The 21,124-nt window shown below is 43.7% G+C and overlaps 1 protein-coding gene across 1 annotated transcript in view; it reads right to left on the bottom strand.

Annotated features, from left to right (window-relative positions):
* Positions 1–1,626: 1,626 nt before the first annotated feature.
* KCNK9 (potassium two pore domain channel subfamily K member 9) overlaps positions 1,627–21,124 on the bottom strand; it is an 84,848-nt gene continuing 65,350 nt past the window's right edge. Inside the window, exon 2 of the mRNA XM_037380968.1 lies at positions 1,627–2,936. Within this exon, the coding sequence (XP_037236865.1) occupies positions 2,095–2,936 (842 nt within the window). The 3' untranslated portion in view covers positions 1,627–2,094. The remainder of the gene's footprint in view (positions 2,937–21,124) is intronic.

Here is a 21,124-nt window from a genome sequence, read left to right on the forward strand (position 1 = left end):
CTCATCCATCCTCATTAAGAATCCTAAATTATTTCTTCATTAATCTTAGTGGAGGTTTTCATGCCACAGCAATTTATAATCCCAAAGGAAGTTGCATAGGGGAGTCAGAGTCATGGATACTCGCTTTCCATCTACTTACTGAAACACAGCTATGGAAATTAGGAGAACATGAACACATTTGATGATACAGCTAGTAATTTAAAGCCAGGGAGAAGAGAACAGAGGAGGAATGACATTCCTTATTTCTCCTTATTAAAGCTCTTTATAGATGCCTCTTTGAAAGGTTATCAGCATCCATCAGCGCACAGAGCTCAAGAGGTGGGGCTTGTGCAAACACACACCATCCAGTTTTAAGAAAAAAAAAAAAAAAGATTATTGCTTTTACACTGAGAGCACAAAATGATAGAATCAGCAGGATGTGATTAGTGCCAAAAAAAAGATGGGGTTTATATGGTGAATTAACATTAAAGGTGATTTAAAAGATAGGATTAAATTAGAGACAAAGTGCAGGTTTATAAAAGTCCCAGTCCTACCCTTGTCAAACCAAAGATAAATCTCCCAAAGCACTAAATCCCATGTAACAATTGCAAATTCCTGTTGTCTTAGAAGGGAGCTGGATTAGGCCTCTAAATCAGTCTGTAAAGTCTGTTTGGTCCAGATGAACAACCAAGAGATGGACAATCTCCAAGGAACAACTCTACTACATGGTCTTAACATGCTGCACTACAACTTGCCAAGGCAATCACTCCCAACGGTACCCTCCAAACACTGGAGTAAAACTGCTTTTGCCCATTACTGCTAAATCCATTTTGCCTTTCTGCCTGGCAAAAAAGCAGTATCACAGCTAATCTCACAAGTTCCCAGTGAGCCAAACACAAGATACTGTCCCTTGAATTCTTCCTGAGACCAACAAAGGCTTTCCATTATTTACAAATCAAAAGCATTTAGAGACAATCATCTTTATTTTTTTATTTAAAACAAGGAATGCCCTGTCACTATTATATAAGAAAAAATATACATCCACCTATTTATACCCATCCTAATCCAAGCATTCCAAAAAATATAATTCCTATTCATGCAGGTAATTGCTGCACAAATTAATAATAATAATAATAATAATAATAATAATAATAATAATAATAATAATAATAATAATAATAATAATAAATAATAATAATAATAATAATAATAATTTTATAAATAAAATAAAAATAACAAAATACACTCTGTAATTCCAACAATTGTCCCAATTTCTCTTAAAAATCCCACTTGTAAATTGTTGGAACAGTTGAAAATGATAAAAGTAAATATAGTTAAATCAATAGGATAACTTGCTTTTGATTATTAATTCCATTGCTATTTTTTCTTGTGTTTTTATTATGCATACCAGTTTTACAAAGTGCATGCTTTATTTTATTTTTTGTTTTTTAAATTTTGAACTGGCAAGCTAAAATGATCCATCTTTTCCTGCCTTTTTTAAATGTTAGTACAATCTAAAATCTAGCATTAAAAAATTTATCATGATACACCTGGTATATTGACTGCTTATGGCGCATGCTTGTTTTGGCAAAAAACAAAACTGGCTCCCCTCCCACCCTCCCCGTTCCGTTTGGAAGCAATCTAAAAGTTAAAAGCAGGCTCAACACAATTGCTTCAAGGGAAAAAAAAAATAATACCTGATGCTTTAATTTTTGTCACATGGCACTAGTTGTGGAATTGCACGCGCACCCACACGCACACGCACCCGACACGCACGCAAGCACACACGCATGCTGCAACCTGCTCGTGAGGAAAATAGTTTATTAGGTCAGGAGTGCCAGTGGCACATGAAGGCTCCCAGCTGTGTGTGCAACTTTGGATTTGGTACCCACTTCACGTCACCTTGAATCCTCTGACATCCACCGAGGGGGTAATGTAAGGCATACTTTGCTGGAACAGTAATAATCCATGCGTCATGCTCAAAAGCTGAGTCTCAGAGGAGGACTGGCTTTCGTTGCTCCCTTTGGCCTCGCTCCGTCTCACTCAAGGAACAAAAAACCCAAAACAATGGAAAAGAACTGGGGAAAACAAGGAAAGCAAAGAAGACAAATCCCTTTAAATGGACTTTCGCCTTTTCATCAGCCTGTGGTTATCTGTAAAGCTGTGCAACCCAGGTGAGATGGAGCTGACAGGAGATGGGAAAAGGCTGTTTTTCAATGTGCTTGGCGAGATCTCCTCTATCTTGTAAGAGATGGAGTGAAAGTACTGGGGGTTCAGCTTTGAGCTGAACGAATTTTGGTGGGACACCACCCGGCTGGTGTACTCGTGGGACCTGTAACACATGCAGGAACAAACTGACTGAAGGTCTGTTACTTCGGCCTTGTACCGTGGCCGACCATGCTGGGAGTCCTCTTGGATGTGGATAATCATGCTGTTGCGGTTCCCTGCCAGGGATGCCCGTTCCTCGGCATCCCGCCTCTCGTCCTCGCTGTTCATGGTTAAGAACCTGAGAACAACCAGATTTAGAAATGCCCCGATGACTGTCAACCCCACTAGAATGTACATAAAGCTAAAAGCCACGTAGAGAGGCTTCTTCTGAAGGGCCCCTTTGGTCTGCAGGGCCACATAGTCTCCAAACCCTATCGTAGTCAATGTTATAAAGCAGTAATAGTAAGCATGGAAAAAGCTCCATTCCTCATACTGGGAAAAGGCTGCTGCTCCAATGCAGAGTGTTCCCATGCAGGAGAAGAAACCCACAGTGACCATGTTTTCCATGGAGACCTCAGTGCTCCTCATCCCACAGCACTTTTTGATGCGTTTCAAGAGGTACTTGACAAAGGTGTTCATCCGCTCGCCCAAGCTCTGGAACATGACGAGTGTCAGTGGGATCCCCAGGACTGCGTAGAACATGCAAAAGGCCTTCCCCGCGTCCGTCCCTGGGGCAGCATGTCCATAACCTGGTGGGGGGAAGGAAAAGACAGGACAGTCAGCAAGGCAGGTGACGACCACAGCTTCTGCTTCACACAAGCCACGTGTATCGCAGAGACTGATGCTGCAGCCAGATCCAAAGCTACAGGAACATTGCAATCAGACAAGTCGTTTTATCTTCTCACTCATGTCCCGGACCTGAAGCAAATAGGACATGACAACAAAGGGTACACACAGGGGAGGGAAAGATGAAAGAATGGGCAATCCATCCTACTTCAAATAACTGTGCAGTCTCCTAAAGGAGATTGTATCACGTTCGTTCGCTACAGAAATTTCACGTCCATCCTGCATCACATGCAGTAGTGGGAACTTTGAAAATAGGTGGACTTTTCCACAGTATTTTTCACAGGAGTTGGTGTTGCCCTGTCCCAAAACCAGAGTATGCTGGTGGCATCCAAATTCTGTGTCTGCCGGCAGCATGGAGTTAACAACCACAGGCCCACCAACCAAAGAAATTCCTTTTCAAACTCTTCCATACTGAAAAAACCTTTTTCCTAGAGACCCTATGAAAGCCACTCACTGCTGGAACACCACAGGACTTTGGGGATTTAACGCTTGCTCCATCTTTAATTATTGACGAATAAGCAACTTACCAGCTTGTTTTATAGTTTTACAGCTTTTACAGCTAGTCTGGCAAAGGCAATTTCATCAGGATGTTAAACTAACCGAGGACAGAGGATGTAGCATGTTTCACAGCATAGTTTACAGACGGTAAAATCATGGTTAAGACTTTATTCTAAGTCAAACCATAAGGGGGGAGGGTTTATTTTGAAAATTTGAAAAAAATTATCTGAAATGTCACTTTTTCACATCACACTGCTTGAAAAATAAACATTTCTTGCAGCCGAGATTCTAAGTGACAGTACCAAAGTCTCCAAAATAGGATGGCTGGGACTCACCTGGCCGTGGTGTGCATTGACCATGTGGGTACCGCTATCTAGACTCCCCTTAGTCACTGAATAGCAATCTTGGGACAGAACTCTCAGCTCGAGATGAATATACCTAAATTGTGGTATCTACATGTGTGCTAGGTGTCCAAGCGCCCATTATAGTTGACAAAGATTTAATGAGACCAGGCAGTAGTGAGTTATTTAACTGACCAACCCAAGTCTACCTTATGACAAGATGAAACAACAGTACTGGCTCTTCCACTGAGTGTATTCGTTAGGTCCTCATTAGACTGCCCAGATGTCTCTTGGCAGCAGAAGAATTTAGACACCTACTGCACAAGGGACAACTACATGCAAACAGCCAAATGCAGGCACCTTGATCATGAGTAGAGCTCTGCCCTTAGTGACTAGCTCCAGTGTAGGTGCCTGCATTGTAGACACCAAAGGTTTAAATCAGCTTTCCAGAAAGAGGCACCTGGCATCGTTCTCCTGAGGAGACTCCTGAGATACCAGGATATCCATAGGGGGCTGGCAGATGAAACATGGGGTGTACAGCAGACCCATGCTTTTACAGATCAGAAGCTGGAGGCTGGACAGCACCTGAGACCTGACTGAGGCAGGACCATTCCCCTCCTACTTCCTCAGCCCTGCCCATCACCTTTGGACTCAGGTCATGGACCTGCTGCTCTGAATTTGCCTACTACCTTTTTTTTAAACTGTTCACACTGCCCACCTCCTCAGCCTCCTTTGGCAACAGATTCCAGAAGTTCACTATCTGCTGTGGTGAAAGGTACTTCATAATTTCAAGCAATCTCCTTGTTTCAGCTAGTGCTGCTTAGCTCTGGTATTAAAGTTCTACATTGACCATATCTACCACCTTCGCGACTTCAGCTAAACTCAGCTTTATCTCTGCTCTCAGTTTCCTCCTGTCTGAATCGGAGCCACAGCCTTTTTAGCTCATATAAGAGAAATCACATTCCCTTGATCATTTCAATCTCCTTCTCTGGACCTTATCTAGCTCTACCAAATAATTTTTGAGGTGTAGAATTCTTCATAGCCCTCAGAATGTGGGTGCACCAGAGTCTGCAGTATTGCTAGATCAAAAATAGGAACACCAGGCAACCTTCAACATGAAAAGCAACAGTGGACAAGGAAACTAAAATGAGAAAACCAGCAAGAATGCCCTCCAAAAAGCAACAGGTACTTCCTTAGCTCAGCTGCTAGCTGTTGGCAGATGGATGGGATGTCAAAAACAGTTTACAAAAGAAGCACATAACTCAAAATAGGAAGTTCTTTCCAGGTTACAAAACAAACAGAGATTCACCTGTTGCACTGGGCCAGCCAGCCTGTTCATCATAAAAAGCAGTTTCCAAATTACCTGGAAAGGGAAGTATCTTCAATAGATTGATGATGGGTTTGTTCCACCTGACTGTCCTTCAATAAAGGCTATAATTGCCTCTCATTACTAAGATCAGCTTTTGAACTACAGGGGTGTTAATTAAACCAGGGACATCTTTCCATTTTATAGCTTTAGTTACAGCTGATAAAGAGAACGAAAGCTTCAGAAAATGTGATTTTCCAGATGGTTGCAGAGACGGCAGCTGGTGGAAACAACTTTCACTTCAGGTTCTAAAGGAAATGGTTGGGGTGAAAAAAGATTTCTTTTGATATCACTATATCCCTCTCACTAAAGATATCCACTTTACTGACTGAAGACAGTTTAGGGAAATTATAAAACATTAATATTACATGCTTACACAGTATCTCGCAATTGATTTTTTAAGATTTGCCACAGACTTTGTAACTATCTTGGGACTCACAGCTCTCCCATAAGATAGAAATACATCCATATCCCTGTTTTACAGATAGGAAAGCACAGAGACCAGCAGGCTTTAATTTCTTTCCAATTCACATTAGTATATAGAACATCCAGAAATCCTGAATTCTGTTCTGCCCCCATCATACTTACTTCCCACGATATCGGATAAATGGTTTTTACCATGTTTTCACCTTGAAGCTGGGGTAAAGAAAGGATTTTATTCATGAAGCTGGAATAAGACTTTACAAGTAGATTCATGCATAGGGGATCAGAGTCATACATTTCTCCAGTACAGTATGGCTTTAAGGAATTGGCACCTTAGTCATTGCCTTCAATACTCTGAGAGGTTTCAGAATACACCAAAGAAAGACTCAACTCTCTGTTACTTTAGCATTACAGAATCTGTCCAGCAATACAGAGAGCAATGCAAAAAAAGCAAACTCCAGCAGTGCATGTTCTCTGAAATTCAGTATATCTCAAATTTAAAACAAACTACTATCTCCTTAACATCAGAGACCGCCTCCAGGAAAAATGAGGAGGTCAGTAATTGCCAGAGCAATCGGGATGCAGAGGATCATTAATGCCAGGAAACAGCCCTCTGCAGTGCATACGGTTAGTCTCCAAGTGTTGGGTTTTACCTTTACCAAGGAAAGGCAGAAGCCGAAAGAATTGCCTTGGTGGCAGATTTCAGCTACCAAAATTCAGCCAAACTTTCTCCACATGAATGCCACTGCCCTCTACCATATGAAGAGATGACTCCATGTAAGCCATAAGAAACACAAGGTTTAAAGAGAAAGGTTAGGCATGACGTTGGTATTTCTCTTCTGTGGTGAAGAAGAAAGATCAAACAGAAGACCTTAAAATTAAGCAAAGCAAATGCATCCCCTAACAAGCCATGGGACTGAGATAATAGTGAGAAAGGTATAGATGGAGCTTTACAATAGACCACACCTAGGTAAATACTACCTATGCTACTCTAGTATACTAACCAGTTTGCTGAGGTCCCACAATACAGAAACATGACCACAGCAAGCAGGTTTGTCTGATATTTAATAAGATGTAATTTGAATGATCAAGGACAGTCTAAATAACTTTCACCTTGATTGGAAGTTACGTCATTAGTACTCTCTCTCTCTCTCTCTCCCTCTCTCTGTCTCTCTCTCTCATAATACCTCCCAGCTGCTTAGCCTTTCAAGACAGAGCTCATCTGGGTTGGCACCAAGAATAGTTTGGCATGAGGAAATGTCATGTCTCAGAATGTTACTCCAATTCTGGACTGCAGAGCACCAATGCACTGCAAAAAGGTCTCCTCCCAGTTATTGAAGCGCTGGGCTACAGACATCAAGCAGAACTGCAGGAAGGTGTAGGCAAGGAAGGCAAAGGGTCAGACTGTAAGGGCTGACACCAAGTAAGTACTCATGTCCTCTCTGCCTTTGATTTTTCCAGGATTTGTCCATTCTCCAGTGAAAACTCTCAAAGAACATGTGCAACTATATGCAATTCTAGAAAAGAAGGGAATACTATGTTCTTATTTGCCAGAAAGTAGCTATGAAATTCTGGAGAAAACACATTCAGCCTCTTTCAAAGCTTGTTTTTCCATGGTGCCTTTCAGATGAAACACAGAAACTCCTCATTACCATCTATGTGAGATCCATTCAGGAGGAGAACCCAAATAGCTTTCTCTCACTTCTAAGGGGACATTTTGCTGGGGTACAAGGCCACAACCATAGCGTGCCGCGGAACACAGGGCACAGCTACCTGGAATCCAACAGCAACCACAAGCAGACAGCTGAGGAAGAGTATAGGAATAGTATAATTAAATGTGACATTTCCTGCAAGTATTCATGTACCCAGCTTCATCATTTGGAGCTCAGGGATTTCCAAAGTCAGATATGGTGTCAGGGGTTTTAGTAACACACAATGGATTTCTCTTCCACGAGCTTGAGCATTGTCCCTTGAAAGTGTATAAACTTTTAGCACCTGCAATATCCTGTGGCAAGAAGGTCCACAGAGCAACCATCTGTTCTTTAAAAAAATCACCATTGCTTCTTCACTTCTTTCCCATTACTATCATCTGATGTCCCCACCTCCTCTATAGAAAAGACCAGGAACAATCATGCCCTGTTCTTCTGTGTGTCACTCATGATTTTATAGACATTTTATTTTATCAACAAAAATGCTGTGCCTGCATTCAGGCCCCCAGCAAGTTTCTCTGGCATTGTATAGCCTCATGCGGACAGACCAGCTTGCTCAGATCTACATCAGTGATCTTTGCACCACGCTCAGCTGCAGGGTATAGACAGGCCCATAACGTCTGTCTTGTCCTCCAATACAAATTCTCTTGAATAACACTTTGCTTCTGGGGCAAAAAAGGTCTCAATAAACAACTTCATGCTATTGCAATGAAGCAGACTGCCCAGACTAAGTAAATCCATACCAAAAATAAAACATTATGGGAAAAAATGCTGAATACTTTCAGTGTGTGGCATCTACATAGTAACCACCCCAAGTACTACAAGGTAATACTTACTCTAGCAAACTGAACTGGGACAAGGGATGGATTCCAGCACCAACTCATGATTGTCCACACTCTTAAATCATTATCACAGATCCCATCCTGGCCTTACCCTGGAGCAACCAGCACTGTCCCAGGCAAAGTCCATGCCTGGTCCACCCATGGAGGTTAACACTGGCCAGGGACGACTGCAGCTAAGCACCACTCTGGGGTGGTACATGTGTTTAGCTGTTACTGGCATCCTCCATGCCATCTCTGCTGATCTCCATGTCTTAGAAAACATAGGTCCTGCTCTACTTAGTAGCACAGATGGAGCCCGCGTGGTGTAAAGCAAAAGGTGTTTTTCTACACTGGGCTCTGTCAGAGATTGGGAGAGGTTTGTCTCTAGATGTGCATTGGTAACAGGCCAAATATATGGCCATTGTTCAAAAAGAACAGTTAAATGTGGCAGTGGCAAGTTATTTATAGGTCACGTTCAGGCCAGTGTGTAGCTGCAGAGCAGCAAAGCCTCATTCACATTCAATGTACAACAGGTTTTAGATGTCTTGAATCTTGAAGCAAGACTGCGTTATTCATGAGGGACACTTTATTTCTCTCAGAAGTAGGCTTCTTCCCTCATTCATCTACACATCATTCATCCCCGTGATGGACATTTGGGCCTGGTCATCTCTGACAACAGCCTCCGGAAAGAAATGAACTACTCCATCCCTGCAATTCAAACCTTTCTTACTCATGCTGGCAGCAGCCCTGGCTGTGAGATAATGAAAAGAGGATAACGGCACCTGTTATGGGCAAGCATAATTCAGATTAAAACATCTTCCTGATGTCACACACTTCAGAGGTTCATCTACATCAGAGAAACTGCCACAAAAAACAGGCTGGCTCTCCCTGGATTTGCTGCTCCTGCTTTCAGCAGGGAGAAGAAACAACATGGCCTTCACAGTGCAGACGAAAGAGGTTTCGGTAGGGATCAGGGAGACAGTTCATCTAAATAACTGGTAGTAACTTGTTTACCAGGACAAAGGCATTATCCTGTGAAGGACATTTGAGAGCACATCATGGATGCTGCTTTACCTGCATGAACGCTGCCATGTAACTACACCAGTCTCCTGGCACACAAGCACTGCTGACTGCTCCCTCTTCTCTGTCCTACATGTCTGGGCTTTCCCTGAATCCTGCTGCCTTTCTCCCCAGACATCTCCAGGATCTCTTTTTCTTTCACTGATGATGATGTCCCTGCAGCACATCAACTGAATAATCTCTCTGAGTTTTGCACAGCTTCCCCTTTCATCCTCAAAGACATCCTCCCCTTCCATGGTCAAAAGACAGTCTCTAATGTCAGGTCCACATGTGACACATGGCTCCCTACGGGAACACACAGCAATATGAGAAGATGTCATCCTGTGTTGTGAAGACAGGGACATCATGTGAGAGGAAGAAGAATGTGCCAACCACAGGTGCAACCTCAGCTCTGAAGGTCAGCACAGCCTCTCACACCGGCTCATCCCTGGTCTGTTATGATTGCTTCCATGTCCTGACTGCAGAGATAAGGCTGTGTCACCCTGGAAATTACACTCGCTGCTTCCTATCCTGGGCAGCAAGGATTCAGCAGGCCTCCCTCACTTTATTCTCCCCACAGTCATTTTTTCTCATTGATCTTGGAACAAAACTTTCAAGATGTTCATGAAAAACAGCTTCAAAAGCAGCTCTGATCAGATAGGCAGGCACACACATATGCAGAAGCGGTGTGCAGCAGGGAAACGAGGGGGAGAAGAAACAGCTTCTCTCTGTGATCCACTCGTGAGGATGCAGCCAAAGCTCGTCTTGCAGATGCACCGTGAGTCAGGACAGATGGGTGCCTCAGCCCTGGAAATTACCCCCACTGCCACAATCTCTGAAGCTCACCAGGCACGCTGAATGTACTGCCTGTCAGCAAATGCAGTGCGTGACAGCCCAGAAGCAGACCTGAAGAACTCATCCACAATGACTGATAAGACTGATAACTACCGCCAAGCCAGCATGATGCCAACTCCTGTGCCACTCACCCCTCTGCCACATTTCCTCACTCCCTTCATTGGCCTGGTCTGCAGCCATCCCACATTACCTCCCGCCTTATGAAACCTGAACCTCCCAGTTTGGAGCACTACTGATAGCAATTTTTTCCTGTAGTTTCTCTTCCAGCCACACCAAGTTGCAGTAAATACCAGCATGGTGACTGCTTTGTGTTGCCCAAACTGCCTGTTGGCATAAATACCCACCCTTGACCATTATCAGATGTTGCTAAACCATATCCCGTTGGAAGATGCAACCATAAGAAAAGTACTGTATCAACTGTGCTTCGGTAACTGCTGAAGAACACAGCCCTGAATGCTTAAGCCATGATAAAGCAAGAACTGAGGCCATCAGCTGCAACAGCCTTCTGGGTAGTCCTCTTGTGGGTGTAGCTTGGGAAGACAGCATGTTTCTCATACTACCTTAAATTATAGGGATCCAATTTAGTGAAACACAGCCATGCACTGCCACGCTTATTTCTGATTCAGGGTAGGACTTAGGTTTGGCTGGTTTCATCTGGAGATCACATGCAATATGGTCAGATGTTCCCTGCAAGAAGTTGCCTCTCTTGAGGAGACTTCCTTTGGGTTCTTAGATGATCAAGGAAAATAATGTGTCCCAGTAAGGCTGTCAGTAAGGTCACCTCCATGGGATGTGTTGGAGAACTGTTTCAGAGGTTCTCAGACTGCTTAGATTTGGGCTTTCCTCCTCCATCCCTGCCTGGACTTCACCACCAGCATGTACAAGGGATGGCCTGTCATGTGTCTTGTTAGATGCCTACCTGGGATGGTGAGGGGACAAACTGATTCAATTCATTGGGGCAGAGTAGCTGGAAGTGCTACTTATACAGTCACGTACCATCAGGGGTGAGTGCCCTGCAGTTTTCACCCTCTCCACTGCCAAAGAGACCTGGGAGCTTCTCTGCTTTCCCTCAAAAAGACCTTTTCCTCCTGAATTTACACCCCAATGGGACACAGTTCCCCCATTTTGAGAGCTATTGCTTCTAACGTTAAAGTACAGATTTGGTCACAACATTTGGCCCTTTCAGATACCCACTGGGTTCCCACATGGAGGAGCAGGGCCCTTTCAGATACCCACTGGGTTCCCACATGGAGGAACAGGTTTACAAGTTTTAACCAAGCCATAAGAAACTTTTCTTTTTTGAATTAGTTCTGGGTTTATTCTCATTTCTTGATAAGAATGAGCCACCTATATCTATATCTCTGCCTATCTGTCTTTCCTCGCCAATAGCTTTGAAGTTGTTCACCAATTTCCACCACTTAGAAGAAGCTGTAATGCGAACTTGATAGCAATCTGTTTTGCTGGCCTTGCCATCTGGCCAACCTGTGAATTCACAGAAAAGGGCCCAAAACTCACCACACACAGCGAGCAGACTCAGCTGCAATGTGATCAGCTCTTCCTCTGGCCAGTTACAGGAAAGAAACAGGATCTGGGGGTCCTGCAAGGTGGGGTGGCACGCAGAGGCATGGGAGAGAACTGCAGGAATAAGATAACTCGTATTACAAGACAGCCCTTCATGGAATACTTATCTGCCTGTGAGGATGAGGAGGCAGATCAAGGTTCAAGAGAACTGGGGGATGTTTTGGAGTTCACAGAAAAACAGGCTTGACTGCTGCTGCTGCTTCTCAAGAAACTACTTGTTTCTAGCAAAAGGCAAAACCTGAAAAATGTTGTTTTAAAAAAAAAATATATTTGAGTTCTGCATTTGTTTGTGTTGGGTTTTTTTCTTTTGCATGTGAACCTTTTCCATTTTTTTCTGTGTAAAAATTACACTAGAAAGGGTTTTACTAAAAAAGTAAATGAGGGAGAGTGGAAATTTTCAAATGGCCTCATGAAACCACTGATAATCTTCCTGCTCATCTATATGACACAGAAGACCTGATTCTCTCTGACCTCCTCTTGTTGAACTTGGCCTCTACTTTTGCAGCTTGGGTAAGAGAAGTCTGTGATCACTGGCAATTATTTTAAAGAAGATGACAGAGCATCCAAGGTAAGTGCCACCTGGTGTATCACCCCCCAGGAAAGCAAGGATGCCAACACTTGCCAGTTAATCTTGTCCAGAGACAGAAACATTATCTCTACTCATCTCTGAGACTTCCTCTGCTTCAGAAAAGAGGCTGGGAAGAGGGAAGATGTTCCACCCCAGCACTATGAGGAGACTAGCTTTGAAAGCAGCAGCAATTTGGGCTGTGTTTCTAGTATACCATTTCCCAACTCCTCCTGAAACCAACAGCCCCTCTGTTCTGGCTTTCCAGCTGGGCAGTAGTTGACAGTTCCCTGGACTACAGCTGACCTTGGCCACCTATCTGAAGAAATCAACAGCAGTACAAATTGGCAGCCAGGCACATCACCAGGAGGGCCTGTGTGCATCACAGGGATGCAGCAAGACAGATCAGCCATCAAGCTGGATTCTTGTAACTGCAAGAAAAAAACACATCCGAAGTCCAAGGACAAGCAGGTTGACTGTCACTCTTTGGGTTCATACATCTTGGAAGCTTTGTGGTAAGCACCAAACGATCAGGTCTTCTGGAGCCTGCACACCACCAGCTCAACGTTAAAACCTCTGCATCTGGACCACACTGTGTTTTATATCTCTTTGGCACTGAGACACCTGACTGCACCAAGCCCTGTAGCACTTCTGAGTCAACATTTTCCCACTCCCTCTTTCTGACTGCTCCTGCACGCCTTTCCTCCCCTTCCTCCTCTCCGTTTTGTTCTCTGAAACAGTCAGGGGATTGACCTGAGGCTCACATCACATCTAGTCCCAAGACAAATCATGCCCAGAACAAGTTCTCAATCTGAAGCGAATCACAGCAGCCACTAGGAAAAGACTTATCAGGTCATGTTATCCATTCCCAGGGGCCGGCATATGATTGTTCCCTACAATATATTCTCCAGGGCTTTGTCCAGTTTTGTTTAAATGATTGAAATAACAGGGTTTCTGCTCTGTCCCTTAGGAAATTATTCCCTTGAGTAGCAGATCCAGCTATTAGGAAGGGTTTCTTTGACACACAACTTGTATTTTCCTGTTGCCTTTTATCACAAATGTTCTTTTATAGCCCTTAATCCAACACATCCCCTTTCACTCCATCATTACTTGGTCCTTTACACATCTTGGAGATAGTCACAGCTTCACCCCTTAGTCAACATTAGCTATAAACAGAGCTCTTTGGGGCAGAGTCCTGCAGCAAGGAAGAAAATGGGTGTTTTACAGCATAAACCTAAGATTCAGTTTTTAAATGTCTCTTAAGAAGCAGCAACTTATGTGATCAATTTTATTTCGTTTGTTTGAGATGCCTCTTGCTCTTCAGAAACTTCTAGGATCTTTGCTAGAGTTGTACACAATCCTTGCAGATGCAGGACCACGGCAGCAGGTTACCAGTTCCCTGGAGTGCAAAATATCCTCTTTGGGTACATAGGTCTGACTGGTCATCACCTTAACATTATGTCCTCATCATATAAAAAACTTTTCCTGATATTTCACTTCTTTACATCCTAAAGGCTCCTTCTACTGCAAATATGTGACTGCAGTAAGCACTGTTTTTCCTCAGTCCCCTCTATAAATGGCCTTCTTGGGCAATTTTGATTGTTTTCTGTAATTAATTTTGGTTGCTCCCAGTTTATTGGCAATGATCTGAGACCTCTCCATGAGGGGGCAAGATGAAGGGCTCACCACCTGCAAAGCTGGCAGGATGATCCAAACAGCACCTAAATGGATCAGGGAAAAATACATCAGGAAGAAGTGTAGGGGCCCACGTCCTAACAGAGGCCAAAAATGAACGGGTTTCTTCTTCCTTCACTACACTGTGATGACAGAAAAGGGGCATGAGACATTTCTGACTTCTCTTTGTTTGAAGGGTTAGTTCTTTTCAAATTAAAACTCCATCAGGCCTGAGCCTTCACAGGGTTAACAGGATTCTGCTCTCAGACCTGCTGAATGCCTGAGACAGCTCTCAGTCTGACACTGCCAGGATCTCAACAAAAAACCCTGCTCAAGAAACGTTACCAAAGGCCAGCATGCAGCAAAGTGGCTCAGATCATTAATGACGCAGTAACCATCCTCTGAACCTGTGATGTCATTATACACTGCAGTCCACAGAGTTGTTTGCAAGTCAGTGTGACATCAAAAGCTGTCCAAGCTGGTCTGGTAAAACACAGCACATCCGGCGAGAGACACGGGGTGACATTAAAGGACACGGTTCAGCTGTGTTTCCACTGAAGCAATTGCATTTTGCCTCTGTGACTCTCCTCTCTATGCAACTAAGAGACAGAAAAGCACAGACAACTTGCCATGAGTTTGCTCACATATCTGGTTTTATTTTGTGCTGTATCTACTGCAGATTGTTCCCATGTGGAAGAAAAAAAATAATATATATATTTCAAACTTTTAGAAAATACTAATAGACACATGGCATTTTGAGCAGATTCTCCTCTGCTGTTTGAGAAACCAGGGCTTCCCCAGCTAATAGGGGGAAGGGTTAGCAATTCCCACTGTGCTCAACTTCTGTCCCATCTGGTAAAACATGCCAGCAAACCAGTTAGGAGACACGATTTTTACTAATGCAGATAAAGTGGTACAAGCTCTGATCTAGACAAAATTATACAGATACAAAAGAGCTTCTTCCAGGGTAGTCTCTGTCTCGGCAGGTGAACATCAAGTGTGGAGGAGCCACACTTCCCTCTTCTTTGCTTCTCATTCTCTGTCCCTTCATGACCATGATAAGGATGGATACAAGTTTTCCTGCTTCTAGACCTTTGCAATCATAGACTTCTTTACATCAGTTACAGTATTTATCATACTCTTCTTTAAAGAAAAGCACTCCCAAACACATCTGACTGTGGCTGGCTGCAGTTTTGGCCAAGGCTATTTTCCCTGCAGACACTCTAATTTTGCAGCAGCTTTATTACCTGAAACCTGGCCTCAGTGATCTAAGCCCAAGCAAGTGCAGTCCATCATAATTTCCCCCATTACATCACATATAGACTGAGCAGTGATTCAACTGGATTTATAGATAGATTTCATCAAAGGGGTACATGCACTTCATTAAAAAATGAAAAGAAAAAAAAAAAAAGAAAAGCATTTTGCTCAAATGCTTTGGATTGTCTTTATTTTACCAATGTGCTCTTTTTCCCAAAACAGGCTTATGCTTGAAAATACAAGCAAAAAGAGATTTCTCAATTTTCCTTTACAAATTTTAAGCATGTTCTGTCCATTGTCTTTGAAAAACTGAAATAATTCAGCCAAAGCTGCTGTGAAGGAAGGAGTTCAGTTCTGATTGAGAAAGCATTTTTGGAAGTTGAAACCAAGAAAGTTAATGGAAATATATTGCCTAACTCTACTGTCCTGTTCAGTTTCCACTGAGCCAGTACTGACTTCGAGGTCCATTTATCCTTGCATTTTGAAGACAGAAGAGCTGAGCTAAAATGTGAATGTCAAAGTTTTGCAACATTGTTCAGAGCTGTATACAGGAGGAGTTGCTGAAATTGCAGTATCAGGGTAATTACACCGCTGGAGCTAGACCGGTCTAACCCACTGGGTTGGCACTTTCCTCATCCTTTTTTTTCTGATAGCAACTTGTATTTCAAAGTAAGCACACACTAGGAGCATAAAGATGGTTGGCACCTTTCCACACCAAGATGGAACCAGAAGTGTTTCTTGCGGAATGCTGTTCCAGCCAGCAGAAATTGTCCATGTTAAGTCAGGTGTTTTAGGAACTTGAGATTAAGAGATATTAAACCCAGAACTGGAGTGCACATTCAGTGAAAATCTCCTTCCTAAAAAGATGGAGGTCCACCTCAGTTAGGGCTTCCATCTCCACTAATCAAGCTGTAAGGCTGACCCTAAACTCTGCTCTTACAGCTAAAAGTCTTCCTATTCTCAATCCAAACTTGTTCATGGTCTGTTCATTCTCATAAAAATAAAGTCTTTAGCTCAAACAACAATCATCCCAGTTTGTCTTCCCTGCTCCCAGTAGAGATCAGCCATACCTCACCAGCCTGGTTTTATTTCCTAGGACGAATAAACCAGTCACTCCTTGTCTGTTGCATTAAGACAGTTTCCCTTTCATAGCATTTTGCACCTTTGCAGCTTGAACTCAATTTTCTTGTACGTCTACAACCCAAATTTGGATACAGAACCACAGAAATTCAATGCTCCATTAGTACAGACTTCAAACAGTATCTAATGCAATTTTAGACAGATCTTGTATACAGCACTGATACAAAACATGAAAAAAAGTACTGCATCCCAAACCTACCTGTCTTTGGGCCACAGTGCTAAAAATCCATGAGATCTTATTTTGTCTCACACTGTTCAGCCTGGAGAAGACTGAGAGGGGAATCTTACCAATGTCTACAAATATCTGAAGCGTGGCTGTCAAGAAGATGGGTCCAGGCTCTTTTCAGTGGTGCCCAGCGACAGGACAAGGGGCAACGGGCACAAACTGAAACACAGGTAGTTCCATCTGAGTCTGAGGAAAAACCTCTTTCCCTTGATGGTGACAGAGCCCTGGCACAGGCTGCCCAGAGAGGCTGTGGAGCCTCCTTCTCTGGAGACATTAAAAACCCACCTGGACACAATCATGTGCAACCTGCTCTAGGTGTACCTGCTTGAGCAGGGGGTGGGACTAGATGATCGCCAGGGGTCCCTTCCAACCTGGCCAATTCCGTGATTCTGTGATGAAAACAGAGTAATCTTTCTTGATGAGTATAAACTCACAGCACTAAGTACACACGAGTCCATGGTTTCACTAGAGATAAGAATTTGAGCTGAGCTCCATGTCAGCATTAAACAGATGGATGCTAAAAAGAAACTTTCCATACACTGCAAGCATCTTTCCAAAAAATGACCCATGAAAAGCAGGATGGGGTTCATGAGCACTACTGAGTCTTGAAGCTGACAGGCATATCCCAATTAGTTATTCTAAAAGTGGCTCGGCTTAATCTCCTCAATACATTTCCAGTTCCCAACAAATCTTTTTGCTGAGACTAGTCTGAGATCTTTCACCTCCTCTTTTATTTCTTTATTGTTTACAGACATCTACCTTTTCCACATCAGCCCTGATAAGCACATCGAGCAGCAAGATTGCAGAAGGCAGTAGAGTGAGACACCATTTAATGCACCTGACTAGGCATAATCAGAGCAATCCATCACTTCAGTTTTCTATTCCCAGCCAACAGGAATAGTCAAACTGAGTACAAAGAAATGGGAAGCCACTCACCAAAACTTCAAATCTCCACTCCTCACTATTTCTCTTTTGCTGGGTGGAAAACATTGTCCTACTATATTATTTTAATACCATAACCAGATGTTTTCCATTTTATTTCATCTCTGAACTCCTCCATACAATGTAGCTCCAGAAATCCAAGTGACAAAACACTTCATGTGTTATTTAAAACCGCCTTGGACAAAACCCTGGCTACCACCCTTCAGAACTATTCCTGTAGTGATTTAAGTCTCAGTTTCAGCTTCATTTACAAGCTTTGAAGCTTAGATAAATAAGGAGCAGCACTACTGAGGGTCCATGAGAGTTCCTGTCTATAAGACATAATGATCCTTCACTGCACTAACCAGTGCGATATCATTTCACACTCCTTAGTTTGGGATTGAAGTTGCAGACACATGCTCAATTTTGGACTCTCACTAAGGATCTTAGCACAGTTTTGTGGACGTTTCCTCAACTGCACATTTCTGGGAATCAATACATATATAAATATATATATATATATATATATATAATCACGGGGTGGGTTGACCTTGGTAGGCCACCAAGTCGCTCTCTCACTACACCTCCATCAAACAGGACAGGGGGAAAAGGTAGGATGGAAAAACTTGGGGCTCAAGATAAGGACCGAGAGATTGGTCAACAATTACCATCATGGGCAAAACAGTCTCAACTTTAGGAAAATTAATTTCATTTATTGCCAATTAGTAACAAAGTAGGATAGTGAGAAAGAAAGCAAAACTAAAAAGCCCTTCCAAACACCCCTTCCTTATTCCCAGGCTCAACTTCACGCTATCATTCCCAACTCTTCTATCTCCTCCTTCCCTCCCCATTCAGCACAGGGGGATGAGGAATGGGAGTTGTGGTCAGTCCATACCACTTCATCCCTGCAACTCCCTCCTCACGCCCTCTCCCTGCTCCAGCATGAGGTCCCTCCCCAGGATACAGTCCTTCACAAACCACTCCAGCGTGGGTCCTTCCCACCAGGTGCAGTTCTTCAGGAGCAGACTGCTCCAGTGTGGGTCCCCCATGGGTCACAAGCCCTGACAGAAAACCTGCTGCAGCCTGGGCTCCCCTCCACGGGCCACTGCTCCTGCCAGGAGTCTACTCCTGCATGCAAGGGCTGCAGCCTTCTCCAGGGCATATCCATGTACTCCAGCATGGGGCCCTCCATGGGTTGCAGGTGGGGATCTCCTCCACTGCCAGCCTCCATGGGCTGGGGTCACAGCCTGCCTCACCGTGGGCTGCACCACGGGCTGCCAGGGAATCTCTGCTCCAGCACCTGGAGCAGCTCCTGCCTCCTTCTGCCCCAACCTTGGTGTCTGCAGGGTTGTTTCTCTCACATATTCTCACTCTTCTGTGCACAGCACTTTTTACCCTTTCTTAAATATATCACAGAGATGCCACCAGCATTGCTGATGGGCTCAGCTTTGGCCAGCAGCAGGTCCATCCTGGAGCTGGCTGGAGCTGGCTCTGTCTGACATGGGGGCAGTTTCTGGTGTCTTCTCACAGAAGCCGCCCTTGCAGCTCCTGGTTACCAAAACCTTGCTGTGTAAACCCAATACAGAAAAATAGCTATTTTTTATTTGCTTGCTTGGTTGCTTTTAAGTCTCAGAAGTAACAATTCTACTTCCAGACTTGCTATCTCATTTGCTGATGGGTCTCATTTGCTTTGCAAAACCATAAGCAATCGGATGGAGCTTTTCAAGTGTTCACACTGAGGTTGAAGCTGATTCTGAGTCCTGAAGACTTCCCGACTTCCTAGCTGTGGAGCAGCAGCAGAATTATAAACGTGGCAGTTTTATTTATCTCTGCAGTTGATCAGCTCTCAGCTTGAAAGAACCTGTCCCAGGGAGAAGACTCCAGTAGGCATCAGCACATCTACTGGGTAACCAAATTGCTTTTCTTACTAGGCAGATAGGCGGTACATGTTCTAAAGACAGAGAAGCTTAAAATATCCTTCAAATGAAAAAAAAACAAACAACAAAACATCTTTTTTGACCAGACTGAAATCTTAGACATCTGTACTCACTAGCCTATTTCTCCCATCAGTTTCTTCGTATTTCATACCCTCTCCCTTCTTGTTGGCCATATCCATTCCTCTTCTTCCCCTGCTCCACGTATATGTCACTCCCATGCCATTCTCATGCCTTCGCCCTACTTGTTTTCATTTACTGTTGTCCCCTTTTTTGGTCCTATTTCTCTCCTTTATTGCCCACTTTCTTTCATTCCCATCTGCCCCTTCCTCATTCTCCTCTGTCTTGACTATGGCAAACTCCTGCCTCCCTAGGCAATGCACAACAGTTAAAAGAACTTTATAGCCTATAACCACCCTATACAACAGTTGTTCGATGGCCATAATTGCCAACTATAAACCATCAGCCTTATCTTTGCAGTCAAGATTAATTCTGGCGTGGTACATTATAAAATTAGCCATGCTTGGCAAAGCTGCTGGCCTTTAGTTTTCTCAAGAACACAATTAAATGGCATTTGCACAGCCTAGCTAGAGCTAAAGCTAAGAGGAGACAGACATCAAGAAGTTATTAGATTAGGAAGTAAAACAACTACTCCTTGGTTAGATCAAACGTTTGAACACATTATGTAATGTTTCAGAGGTAATACAGGCAAAATAAAACCTCTTAGGCACTTTTCCTCCTTCCCTCCCCCCTCCCCAGCCAAACCGGTGGGGAAGCACACATAATAATAGCAGATTAGGAAAATCACTACCAGGTCTCCAAACTTTGGGTCTGCTCAGAAGGTAACTTGGGCCAACACCAGCGAAAAGGTTAACTCGGCGGGGACTCTGGAGCATGCACACAGCTTGCCGTCTTTCCTAATTAAACACACACGCACACATCATAATCAGAGCTGCTCCCTCACCCCAGGGCTAGATCTTCGGCTTCTGTAAGTCAGCAGAATGCCCCAGAGGAGCCACTTTGAGTTATGTTGGCTAAAAATCCAGTCCCAGAGCCTCTGTGCGTAAAAGATAATGTGTTAGCATAACTGGTGAGTATCTGGGCTTAAAGAAGCCTTGCTTACATGCAGATTTTCACTGTGCAGATAGGCACTTGTATATACATCAGTAGCAACTCAAGCCTTACCGCCTCTTCAAATCAGCTTTTGATTAGCCACGAGCAATGCTCTGGAGCTGGTGTCCACAAGCTCCATCCTGCTGAGCCAGTCTCCCCCTCACTCAGGGATACGGCCCAAAGGAAACAAAATTGAATTTGCTGAGCATGCCCTACTTTGTCATCACGGAGGTCCTCCAAATCACTGCATTTGGCATGACTTTGGAAGAAAGCTATAAAACACAGAACAGTTTCAACCCACCACTCCCCCGCCCCCAACCTGTGATGTGGTTTGCTGACATGAATTGGAAAAGTTAAACATTTCTCCAGCCCCTTTTAAACCTCTTTGCCTTGTTAAAAGGTAAGCACTGATACCACTATTAGGAAATCAAGGATCCTAATGTGCTGCTTCTTTAGAGGAAGGGAGGTAAGAGACACTGGCTTTAGGATAAGATCTATAGTCTTTTGGAGTCTGTCAAGGCCAGGCATCCCAGGCATTCAAATCATTACACAGTGATAACGCGTCCTCTGGGAACTAGCTTCAACTTTTGACGACCCACACAAGTTTT

Source organism: Falco rusticolus, chromosome 3 (assembly GCF_015220075.1).
Source record: "Falco rusticolus isolate bFalRus1 chromosome 3, bFalRus1.pri, whole genome shotgun sequence".
In the NCBI taxonomy this organism is placed as follows: domain Eukaryota; kingdom Metazoa; phylum Chordata; class Aves; order Falconiformes; family Falconidae; genus Falco; species Falco rusticolus.